General features: G+C 39.5%; 1 protein-coding gene and 1 long non-coding RNA gene across 6 annotated transcripts; one reads left to right on the forward strand and one right to left on the reverse strand.

Annotated features, from left to right (window-relative positions):
• The first annotated feature begins 234 nt into the window (after positions 1-234).
• On the forward strand, positions 235-6,229 carry LOC138042154 (uncharacterized). Of its 5 annotated transcripts, none has more exons than XM_068887964.1 (3): positions 235-309; positions 3,795-4,055; positions 5,740-6,229. In XM_068887964.1, exons 2-3 carry the CDS (start codon positions 3,798-3,800, stop codon positions 6,034-6,036), a joined length of 555 nt encoding a protein of 184 aa, XP_068744065.1. In that variant the 5' UTR covers positions 235-309; positions 3,795-3,797; the 3' UTR covers positions 6,037-6,229. The 5 variants fall into 5 exon arrangements, with proteins under 5 accessions (XP_068744065.1, XP_068744064.1, XP_068744062.1 ...); XM_068887963.1 differs by lacking the exon at positions 235-309 and adding an exon at positions 1,356-1,496; XM_068887961.1 differs by lacking the exon at positions 235-309 and adding an exon at positions 1,545-1,691.
• Positions 6,230-7,078: 849 nt separating this feature from the next.
• LOC138042164 (uncharacterized) lies at positions 7,079-11,116 on the reverse strand. The gene is made up of 5 exons (XR_011130932.1): positions 11,043-11,116; positions 10,741-10,894; positions 9,470-9,578; positions 8,218-8,287; positions 7,079-7,255 (listed from the first exon to the last, which is right to left on the reverse strand). It is a non-coding gene; the product is annotated as an uncharacterized lncRNA (long non-coding RNA).
• Between the last annotated feature and the right edge of the window lie 925 nt (positions 11,117-12,041).

The following is a 12,041-nucleotide window of genomic DNA, read 5'->3' on the forward strand; positions in this document are numbered from 1 at the left end:
TTACATCTTTTTCCCTAGTTGCCTCTGAAATTATTGCACTCTTGAATCATTCTTGTAGGATTCGTAGAAAGCCGCCATTTTCATCGATAGCTGTGAAACAGGACCTGATGTGACACCATCTAGGAAGTATAATAAAGTACTCTGCTTGTTCGCATCTTATATTACCATATGCCAGTTGTCCGTGACAACCACACCATCGAAACCAACCTTTTTGGATCTGAAACGGAAACTATTGTTTACGTATCAAGTTCGCAGCACTCAATTTACTCGGTATCCCCGTTGGGCTTGTTCAACCAGCCATAAACTGAGGTAAGCCTGAATGTTTTAAAATGATTCTTTATTGATAAATTCAGAACAGGTAATTTCAAATCTCTGGAAATTTGGATTTCGAATGCCCGTATTAACAGAAGGTGCAGGGCACAAGCAAAAAATCCCAATGATATCACTTCTAATACTTTTGACGTTTTGGTTGCCAGTTTCGACTAGGAAGTCAAGATTTAGATCTAAAATATCTTTGAATTTTCAATTACATACAAGCTATCTTAAACCGGTGAGATTTTCTCGTGTTTCAACCGACATATTTTGCCAATATGGGTGTAGCAGATCATTTCGACACTGCAGATGTCGTAGTAAAAAAAAAGAAAAGGAAAAGAAGCAAAAAAAAAGAAAGACCAAGTGTTTTTTTTCCAATTCCAATATAGGTTCTCCCCGGTAGGAAGGTTCGAGAAAATGACCTTAAGGACTTATCACGAAAACCGAAGGCGACCTAAAGGAAGAAAAAGAAAATAAAAATATGTGACACCACGGGAGCCTCACCCTCAGTGTGATGGAAAGCCAACAAACAATAAAAGGATTTGAATGGGATTACCGATAAAAGACTTGAGAAAACATTATACGAATTTTTTTCAATTAAAAAGCCTAATATTATTGCCATTGTACGAAGATCCCTTCCTTCCTTGCTGTGTGTGTTTTTTTTCCAGATTCGACGCGATTTGAGCCGTTTTCAATTCGTCGGTTGTCAACGGTTATAATAAAATCCGAAGGCTGCCCACTCTATTCTCAGGAATCGCCCAATATATTTGAGTCAAATATTCCTGGATAAAATTTTCCCACAGTTACAACTTCACATTGGAATCAATTGACAAAGATTAAACTTTCATTTCAACCCATGCACCAAAAACGCAATAGCAGCCCTGCGAGCGACCTCTGGCGTAAGATTTTCCACTCGATCGAAACCAACAGCATTTTCGGAACGTGGCTTTCCCAGATATTTTGGACGATTGCACTTTGTAACGACACATTTTTTATCTCCCTAGGTCCCGACATGACTGCATTGTCTTGCTCATCCAATCACATCCACGCTTTCTTCGTAATGACAAACTTTAAAAACAAATTGTAAAAAATGTGTCTCAGACAATCGCGTCGAAACTGAAAAAAAACAAACAAAACAAAAACCACACACACACAGGAAGGAAGGGACGCACATTGGCAATAAGGTTAGGCTTTTTAATTGAGAATTTTTCTACGTATAATTGTCCTCTCAAGTATTTTACATAATTATCGGGAATCTCATACAAATCCTTATATTTTTGTTGGATTTCCCTCACACTGAGCTTGGGATGCCTGTGATGACACCATCTACGTAGGAAATATAAAAAGTGCTTTGTTTGTTCTCATCTTATATTACCATGGTAAGCTCTTCGGAATCTTAATATTTTAGATCCTGTAGTGAAACTACTCACCAAGGTCACAATTTGTTTTCCACGTTGTCTCAGCATAGACTGATATTCAATACTCCGGATTCTCGGAAACTGAAAATTGTGCATCAGCTTGCGCTTCCATCTCTGACCATCTATAGTCTCTAATAACAAAACCTTCAACTGCAGAGTATTTGGTAAACATAGCAAAGTCAATTTTTCCGTCTTAAATATGATGCTTGAATTCATCGTGGCCTCTTTTGATGATAAGGTGCAACTATAGAAACCACAGAAATAAAAGACCTTTCGTTTCCGCAGCCAATAAGACTCTGTTTGGCACAGTAATGACAATAGGTGACGTCAACGATATCTTCGCTATACAGGGCCATTTTTGAAGCAATATCACTGCTGTGGCTCCGTTGCTCGCCAGTAAAAATCAACGTTTAAGAAAGGAACAAGGTTTATCACTGAGTGAGAGGGGATAATTTCGCGATTGCGTTGTAGCTGCACTGAGTAAAAGACATTGAGCTGCTTATCAAGCGACGGTAACGTTTCATAACGATCAAAACACAGAGCAGTGGATTAACTCAATGGCTATGGACGCTTTTCATTCGCGTTAAACCTTATGGTACATTAATTTGTCCTTGCCGTCTCAAAAAGGACATAAAATGACCAAATCTGAGGTTATGTGAATGACCGGAGCCCCCACAGAGATAGTGATTTTATATTTAATTGAATAACTACTTTAGCATGTATTAACATATTATACAGATACCAGATTTTAATAGCGAGCTTGTTTTAGTGTCACTATAGCTTACTATTTTAATTTGTTCCAGTAGTTTATTTTAATATTTTATACAAGCTATGCAGCTTTAATTTTTTATCGTGCTTAAGTTTAGTTTTTATATGTCGGGAAAATCTCAGACGAGCGGGGATTTCTTAGTTTCCCGACCGTTCCAGAATTTGGCAAATCACCAGACGCCCGTCCCAGATTATCCGAATAGTGACTTTCGCGGAAAGTGGGAAGTGCGCAAAAAACTGAAATGTTGCAATTTGAAGGATTGGTAACGAGCTAGCCTGCGTAGCAAGCGTTTAATTTTCGTGGGGGGACACGAAAGACCGTTCTGGCCGCGCGAAAAGTGGGGCGAGAGAATTTGCATCTCTCCCGCTGGAAACGCCTGCTTCGCAAGCTAGTAACGATCTAAAGCCATCGCGCGCTGGCGTCTCCGACAGTACAAATTTGTCGGAAATGATCGCCGACGATCGCAAAAATCTGGGACACGGTGGGAAAATAGAAACGCTTCCTATTTTCCCGATTCGTCCCCGACCATCCCATGTTATCGGGGATGTCTGATTTATGGTTTGCATTAGTCGCGAGAATCTGGGACGGTAGGGAAACTGCGAAATCCCCGATCGTTTGGGATTTTCCCGACATATGAAAACTATGCTTAATATGTAGGTCATCCATCCATCCAACGTATTCATCGTAACGATAAAATTGTAATTTTTCAGAACATTCACACCGTTCATAACAATTTCGCTTCTGGAAGGTTGCTGCACACTTTCCAAGGTCAAAGACTTGTAATAATCAGAAAAAATTAAGGACGGTGCCTACCATTATTATTGCGCATACGTTTTGCGCATCTCGAGATACTCGGATTTCCTATCGGTGATGCTTACTAACACAGGGATACTTTTGCGCAGTTTAAAACTATCCGGAGAAAGTAGATCTTAGTAAGTACTCTTGGTATCCAAAAAGAAAATTGGGGGTAACCATGCATTTTTGTGAGATGATTAAGCATCAATTTGAGAAAGAACACCATACATCGCTTTGTATTTTAAAGCTTTTTACAAATATTATTCATCAATTATCTTTGAAAAATGCGTGGTTACCCCCAATTTTCTTTTTGGATTTCAATGACACTTGTTAAGATCTACATTTCCCGCATAATCACACACCGGGGAAAAAACATCTTTAATTAGTAGGCACCGTCCTTAAGAATATCGCGAGGCTATATGTTTAGATTACATTCTTACATTCTCAATCGTAAGCTTCGCCGTCATCTTGGCTTTAATTCTTATCCCTTTTTTAAACAGATCATGCTTCTGGCGTTGGTTATCGTTACCACTCTTACGGGCAAGCTTTTCTCCGGAAGCAGAGCAGAGACTTGCTTAAACTCGATCTGCACAGTGAAAGCCAAAGGTCCGTCTGTTGTTGAAGCTGTCGTGGTTAAGATAAACGAGCTTGGCATATTTCCATATGATCGCAAGTTTTTGTTTCGCATAGCATGGGTTGAGTCAAAATACGGACAAGACCATCGTACCTACAGAAGGGGCTATTACGGCGGTATTTGGCAGGTAATGAATCAAGACATGATGATGAGGCACTACTTTTTCCCTTTTAAGAAGGGACAATTGCAATAACAGTTACAATTAAAGCTGCACAGCGTTGATCACTAAATCTTTCACGGAGTGACAAATGTTTTGAAAAAAAAACCAAAAAAAAAAAAAAAAACTCAAGCGATCTCATAGCAAGGATACTTGAAACAAGAACAAAAACTAATAAGCTAAGCACTTGAAAACAAAAGGAAACTTAACAAAAGTTAATTTAGAGAGGAAGACGCAATCAACCTTTTACAGTTCTCTAACTTTATGGCCCTCAACTATAACACAGAGAACAGACCACAACACCTGGAAACGTGACTCCGTGCGCATGCCCTACTATTTGCGAATACTGTGGGGGTTCTTTTACGTCACACAAGATTATGAAAAGAAAAGGGTTGTGTGAAGAGGCCGACGATTTAAAGTCAATGTCCGAGAACACTAGAGGGTCTAATCATTTGGAGATGTCAATACACAGGCAGCACTCAATTCTCCCAAGTTATTTAAAGTCTCTCAGTGTTGTTCCGTTGTTACTGTGGAGCCGCGGAACCACTCGAACACAAATGATGACTGTAGAGCCTCAGAGCAACTTTAGTAATACTGCTTGCGGAGTGGCCCTGTATTTTGTAGTTGCGTATAAATGTCAGATATTGAAAAAAAAATTGAAAACAATGCTTGTTTACACAGTTATATAACACCACACATGGCGCGGTGGCCTCGTGGTCAGTGTGCTTGACTCCGGATCGAGTGGTCCGGGTTCGGGTCCTGGCTGGGGACATTGTGCTGTGTTCTTGGGCAAGACACTTTACTCTCACGGTGCCTCTCTCCACCCAGGTGTATAAATCGGTACCGGCGAAAATGCTGGGGGTAACCCTGCGATGGACTAGCATCCCATCCAGGGGGTAGTAGTCGCTTCATGCTACAGAAACCGGAGATAAGTGCCGGCCTGGTGGACCTTGTAGTCTCATAGCGGACTTTATCTTACACGAGCAAAATTAAGAAAGAAGATATTTTACTAGAGGAAGGAAGGAATGGTCGCTTTCCGGACGAGTATTTGTTTTCCAAGAGAAGCATTTTACATTTTCTTCAGTGTTCAAAGCAAAACTGTTTGCAATTTGCCACTTTAAATTAAACCGTAACAGAAAGTTAACGCCTTATACCACAGGCACCCCAAGCTCAGGTGAGAGAAAGCCAACATATTGGGATTTGTATGGGAATCTCAAGACTTACGAAGATAATTATATGAACATATTCTCAGTTAAAAGCCTCACCTTATTGCCAATGCGGGTAGCATCATTTCTGTTTTTTTGTTTGTTGTTGTTTTTCTTTTTTCAGATTCAACGCGATTTGAGCCATTTTTGAATTTCTTGGTTGCCAACGGTATTGTAGAATACTGTTGGCAACCGAAGATTTTTTCATACAATTATCTTAAGATTTTTCTCGGGATTCCCATACAAATCCGTATATTTTTGTAGGCCTCGTTGGCTTTCCCTCACACTGAGCTTGGCGCGCCTGTGCTTATACTGGCAAGAATGGGTCGACTGAACGAGATCTTTACTATCATGAAGTAACGGTTTCCGGTCATCTTTTAGTTTTCACTGCGTTCTAAGTCAAGAAGTAAATGTATTTTACCTTCTGTTTATCCTCTTGCTTTAAATAGGTCGATAGAATTGGTCATGTCGAAACTACAACTCAACGTAGGCTTAGAAATTACTGGAATGAAATCAAGGCGAAGCTTGGCATCGATTGGACAAAAACAACCTGGGCAGACTTAGAAAAACCGCTGTACTCTGGACTGGCAGCCCGGCTGTACCTCGCTCGGATTCCTGCGTCAATTCCAACTGACCTGCCCTCGCAGGCTCAATACTGGAAGACTTATTACAATACAGAAGCTGGTAGTGGCACCGTACAAAAGTTTATTAACGATGTGAAGCTTGCAAAAGGATGCGCTATGTAGGCTTTCATATCTATCTTTCCCTCCCGCAGTATGCGTAGTTTCCGTCACTCTTGGGATTTTCTTTTTTTTCTTTATGTAATGCTTTCATATTCAGATTTTTTTGAAATGTAATGCTTTCATATTTTTATTCTTAATAATGGCTTAATTTTGTTTTTGTCATTTACTATAATCAAATAAACTGAGCGAGAATGAACGTATTGATTTAAAGTGGTACTATGATCAAAAAATCATTTCCTTTTTTTCTTCAGATTTTGAAAGCGTGTTTGCTTAACACCTGACTGGCAAAATTTTGAGCTTTGAGTTTTATCCAAAGGCTGTTTATTTTGAGTGTAAGTTTTGGATTTTACGGTCCGCCATTACTCACGTTCAAAACTGGCCGATTGGACCTCAGAGGGTTGGATCTAGAGAAAATGACGTCATTTACTCACTAGCTTAAAATTTCAGCGTGTAAACGCAATTTATTACATATGCAAAACACGGGTTTAAAAGTCTGAAAGCCCGAACCTCCCGTGTGGCATATTAATTCAGCCGCGTACACACGCATTGCATTCTTAAACTAGTGAGTCTTTGACGTCATTTTCTCCTCGACCCAGCTCTCTCAAGATTTTAAAGTTAGTAATGGCGGACCAATAAATAAGAAAATTCCAGTTAAAATAAACAGGTGTCTTTTTTAAATAAGAACTTAAAACTTGGGTCAGTTATTGTTTATTTAAAATAGTTTTGAAATCCAAAGAAAAAAAAGAATTGTTTTTTTGGTCGTAGTACCTCTTTAACTGTCGTTCCCAGTCAGTTTCCGCTCCGCACACCAGCTCATGGGTGCATCCCTTTTAAAGGGCTTTCTTCGTCGAGAGTTTGGCCAAAAGCTCATTTCAATACAATTAACAATTCTACTTGCAACATTGACACAAAAGGTGGATCTTACAGCTCGATTCTGTCGGGAAAACGAAGCGTCCTGCATTTGCTCGCGCTCCTCTGCTCGTCCAACGCCGGCTGAATCAAAATCTTGGAACATCTCACTTTCGATCAAATTAGTTTGAAACACTTTTACTTTTACAACTATCTTTAATTTCATTCAATTTTGACATGGAACATAATGACAACCATACAAACTTCTCGAGTGTTAATCGTCACAAGAATTTTCTTTCCAGTCTTCACCATTGTAACTTTCAGTACATCTTTGATTCATTGTCATTAAAAGATCTTCCATTATTCCAAAGCCCTGCAAAGTGAAAATCACGACCTTTGTTATTTCAGAAACCTTTTAACGTACTTTTCAGCCATGGGGCAATTAAGATGAAATACGATATCTGTATGGAAAACTACTCTGTGGTAGTCGAAATCAACACAAAATTTAACTGATCATACATTTGGGATTATTGTAAATCTTCGTGGTCATCAGGCACATTCATGCCTGAACACAACTTCAGTAATCGAAAAGCATAATTGTTGTTAAATTCGTCCTAATAAGTAAAACGTCTAGCCTGTACCATGCGATAGTTGCGTCTCTTTATTTTTTAACGTTTATCCTCAGGTATATACTTGAACTGAATTGTGACCAGCCTGCCCTCTTGGTGAAGAAGGTCTACACTGAAGCAGGTAAAATGTAAGCTGTTTGCTCTTTTATCACTTGTGGTGGCGACTTCGGGTTCATATTTGCTGGCGAGTTTACTGGTGGCGAGCACAGTTTGGGGAGGATGGTTTGCGGAGAGATGATAGCACACGCCTCCAACCAATGTGACTCGGGTTCGATTCCAAGAGTCAGCGTCATATATGGGTTCTTTCCTCAGGGGCCCGTTTCTCGAAAGTCCCGAAACTTTACGGGCCATTTTCGGGTCTCGCGATTCCCTTTGTATTTCAAGAACGGAGAGGATTTAAGTCGTCAAACTTCACAGTTATTTTTCTTTTTGTTACCGTGAAAACACGTTAAGGTTACTTCCCAACTTCGCGGGTGTCGTTCGGGAAAAATTCGTACGGGCGCTAGTTTCAGGCCTTTTCGATATTCTGATTGGTTGTCTCGATATCTGCATCCGCAGGTTGGAGTAGCTAAAAGTATGCGAGACGTGTTGCGGGATCCCACCGGAAAAATATTTTCAATATCAGAATTTCTCGACACACTTTCGTTTGTCATCATCTCTGGAAGGTTTTGGCGAAATTTCACGAAAATCGGTCAAATCTACATACCCTATAAATTCGCTCAAATTCAATAGAAGAACCCTCGGTGGTTTCACTTCTTAGCGCCTCCTGACGCTTTCTAAAAGGAAAACACACTTATTTTCATCGTAAACCACGTTTATTAAGCTTTCTTCTGATGTTAGTTTGTTGGCAGTTTCACAAATGGCTTTCCGGTCCCGAAAAGTTTTCGGGACTTTCGAGAAACGGGCTGCGAGAGGTTTTTCTCCGGGTACTCCAGTTTACCCCTCTTCTCAAAAATCATAGATTAATTTGATTTGAGTTGAGTTCAGTTTGATTTGGTTTTAAAGTATATTGTTTTATCCCTAGACTTTCAATGAACAAAACGAGAAGTGTGATTGATAATATATAACAAGGCACTCATTGTCTGGTCACTCGGGAAACTAGTTAGTTATGTTTCTCCTCGAATCCTGTTGTTTTCCTCGACCTCGTCTCGGGAAAAACCCAGGACTCTGCTTCCCTCGGGTCCACACAGTGAGGGCCCGTCTACAGTAATGCATTTTCGAAAACTTCAGTCTATATTTGACCGTCCACACTAAAACGATCCAAAACGGACGTTTTCAAACCGGTGATCCACGAAAACGGAGGTTTCTTTAATACGCTTTTGAAAGTGGGCACTTTTGAAAACGGAGATTTATCGTTCTAGTGTGAAAACGGAGGTTTCGAATACATGTGACGTCATAATCATGTGGATGCCTCATTTTTGGCGCCAAAACGTACAGATAGTTTTGCTGGCGCTATCGAACACAGGCGCATTAGGGCAAAGAAACTGTGCACGCATAGCCTGGTAACAAAAACGCATCTTTCGAACTCCGTTTTCAGTCATTAGTGTGGACGTAGATCTTCTTATCCGTTTTCAGGGACCCGAAATTAAGTTTTTGAAAACGGAGGTTTTCGAAAACGCATTAGTGTGGACGGGCCTTCAGAGTATAGTGTACCAAATTAGTGCCCCCGCGCTACAAGACTTGACACTTAAATAAAGTACGTAATTTAAGTCCATTGATCTTCCTGATGGCCGGATAGCTGGTTACAAGTCAAACCTATGTCTTCCTCCTTGCCATTTCGGAGGCTCTACCACTTTATTGTCGGTAAAATGAATCAGAGGGAGCTGGGCCAATAAATAGATTCGACAGCTGCGGTTTCAAACTGGTCTTACAGGTAAGTCCAATTTCATTACTGTGCTAAGCCAGAATTCTTACAACACAAAGTGCAAGCAGTGGTCGCGCTGCTATTTCGTCCTCACCTTTTCAGCTTCACGTTGAAAAAATGTGTATGCAAAAGTTTCAAACATTCCACCAAGCAAGGAGCCAATTCCAAAGACACTGATGGTGCCACGCTGTTCAAATATTGTCCTAAGCGAACCAGGAAAAAAACACGTGCAGATCTTAATAAAGAGCGAATGGAATTTCCCTTTGGGCGAATGGGTTTTCAGTTTGGGCGAAACGAGCGCAATCCAATGTCTCTATAGTCTTTCTTCGCCGCGGCAGCAATTTCTTGGAATGCCCGGGAATGATTTTCCGGGAAAAAGGGTCTAACACGGCTCCTGCATGGGAATTCTAATAATCTAAGGAATCTGGGAAAAAGAGCCTTTAGTTCTTTAAGATGCGTTTTCGGCCATTTTGTCAAATCAGACGACGACGACTTTGTCACAGGAAATTAACGCGAATCATTAAAATTTTGATTAGCTTAATTTCATGGAGTGTTAATTTCCTATAATAAGGTAATTTCCACCAACTCAAGTTTTGGAGCATAAGCCAGAACGTTGAGAGCAACTACAAGAATGTTCATTATTTGAAAATATAAAGAGAGTATTAAATATTATGCACACCTCCTCCACAGAGAGACCCCGTTATAGCTTTCCAGAAGCGGTATGTGATTGAAGGACGAAAAAACAGATGATACAACAATACACCAAGCCCTGATAACAAAAGCAGCTATTCATCGTAGGGGCCAATGAAAATATGGCAGTCTGGAATAGCTAAAGAATTACTCCCTCAACACGACCTCAAATTTGGCCATTAAGTAACACTGTTATTAGGAAGAGAACGGCAAGGAAATGCACCAAATATAAAACAAATATTCAGAGCAATTCATCTTTATACATTAAAGCTAAATAATTTTTTTTTGTCTAGTCATTGTTCAAGATAATGTAATTGCTGCGTAAACTCACATATTAAGGCAATATAAGGTCAAAGATTCACTGAGAGCAATGGGACATGACAAAATGTGTACCAAAAATTCATTTGTGGCAATATTTTTACAATCTACATGTAGACTCCTAGATACACTGCAAGATCTCAATACAAAGGATCGATTCTTACTCGGGAAAGTAAATTTCAACGGGTAATTCCCAATTTAGAGACAGGTGAACGATACAGTGCTAATTTTCCTCAAAATCATGATAGTTATCTAATAAGCACACACCAACCAGCTTTCCGCTTTAATGACACAGACAGATTTGTGATGTTGTCAGTTATTTTTGAAGACTACCAACCCAGAGTGAACAATACATACCAGTCAGGGTTATTTTCACAAGTTCTGTAACAACTGAACTCTTCAAGAGAAGTATACTTCGACCACGTCAGATTATAACAATGAGGCGTAAATATTTGTCTTTTTTATTTAGCCATGCTTCCTCTTCTACTTCAGTCTTTCCAAAAGGGCAAAGCTAAAAAGATGGATTCACACAATTTTAGACTAAAATGTTAGGCCTGACAAAAAGAATAACACAACGAATTATTCATTCTTACATCTATATTTTTAATATAAGTTAGAACTCAGTATACATAGGATTCTCCTTAATACAGTTACTGTACCTTTCTTAGAATTCCAGGTAAAACATTGACACATTCACCTCTTCTCACTACATATTCCTCTGCAGTTTCTGGGTCTATAAACAAAGAGACTTGAAAAGTTGCAATACATGGTGTTTATGGTTACTTTGTCACTTTTCCATGGATCAGGTGTTAGTTTATTGGGAGTAATCAATTTTCCATTCCAAAAAACAAAGGGAGAGGTTGCTGACCATTTTTTTCAGTCATTCGCTGACGTATTTTGAAAAAAAAAAACCTTCTATCTGATCTACTAAAATAATGTAATTGGATGAGAAATAACTTTTGTTAACCAGATTTCGTGAAGTGAAAAGTTCTCATCTATGAGTCTTGGGTTTGATTACCATGCAAGATTTTAGCCTCCCATCATATGTGAGGTCTGAACTAAAAGAAATGTAATGTAAATGCTTTGTTTATAGTGGAAATAATATCACACTAGTTCACAGGAAAACCACTTTTAATAATCTGTAAGAAACAATTCAAACAAAATTGTAAACTTAACACAAACATGATTAAGAACCCATCTGGCAGGAGGCAACCACTTAGCTATTTACAATGAAAAAGCAAATCCAAACCAGGTTTGAATGAGATTTGAACTCGGGGACAACTGCATGAAAACCCATCGCCTATAAACCACATGGACCTAAATTGAACGATCTCAACCTGTCTCAAGGGCTTTATTATCTCCAGGTACTGCGGTTTTCCCCTTCTTCTTTCACTTCTAATTACATCTGGCTGTGACGCTGAGATCAAGTAACATGGACTGTATAGTGGCTGCCAGAGGTGTCTTATCATATGCTTTTAACTTGATGTTATTAGCTGTGCCTTCTTTTGGTGAGCTGTGCCCTTTATGCTTCTGATGATTGCCTAGTACTTTGTTCTGACTGTAGAACATAGAACAGGCTGGCTAACTTTGATTTCTCTGATGTTTGTAAGGCTATGCAGGAGTTGAAAGCTAGGATATCTGCCTTTGTGTTCTTTAAA

This window comes from Montipora capricornis, chromosome 3 (genome assembly GCF_036669925.1).
Source record: "Montipora capricornis isolate CH-2021 chromosome 3, ASM3666992v2, whole genome shotgun sequence".
NCBI lineage: Eukaryota > Metazoa > Cnidaria > Anthozoa > Scleractinia > Acroporidae > Montipora > Montipora capricornis.

Coding starts and splice junctions, on each gene's coding strand:
- LOC138042154 (XM_068887961.1), top strand. Junction 4,056..5,739: donor ATTACGGCGGTATTTGGCAG/GTAATGAATCAA, acceptor TGCTTTAAATAG/GTCGATAGAATTGGTCATGT.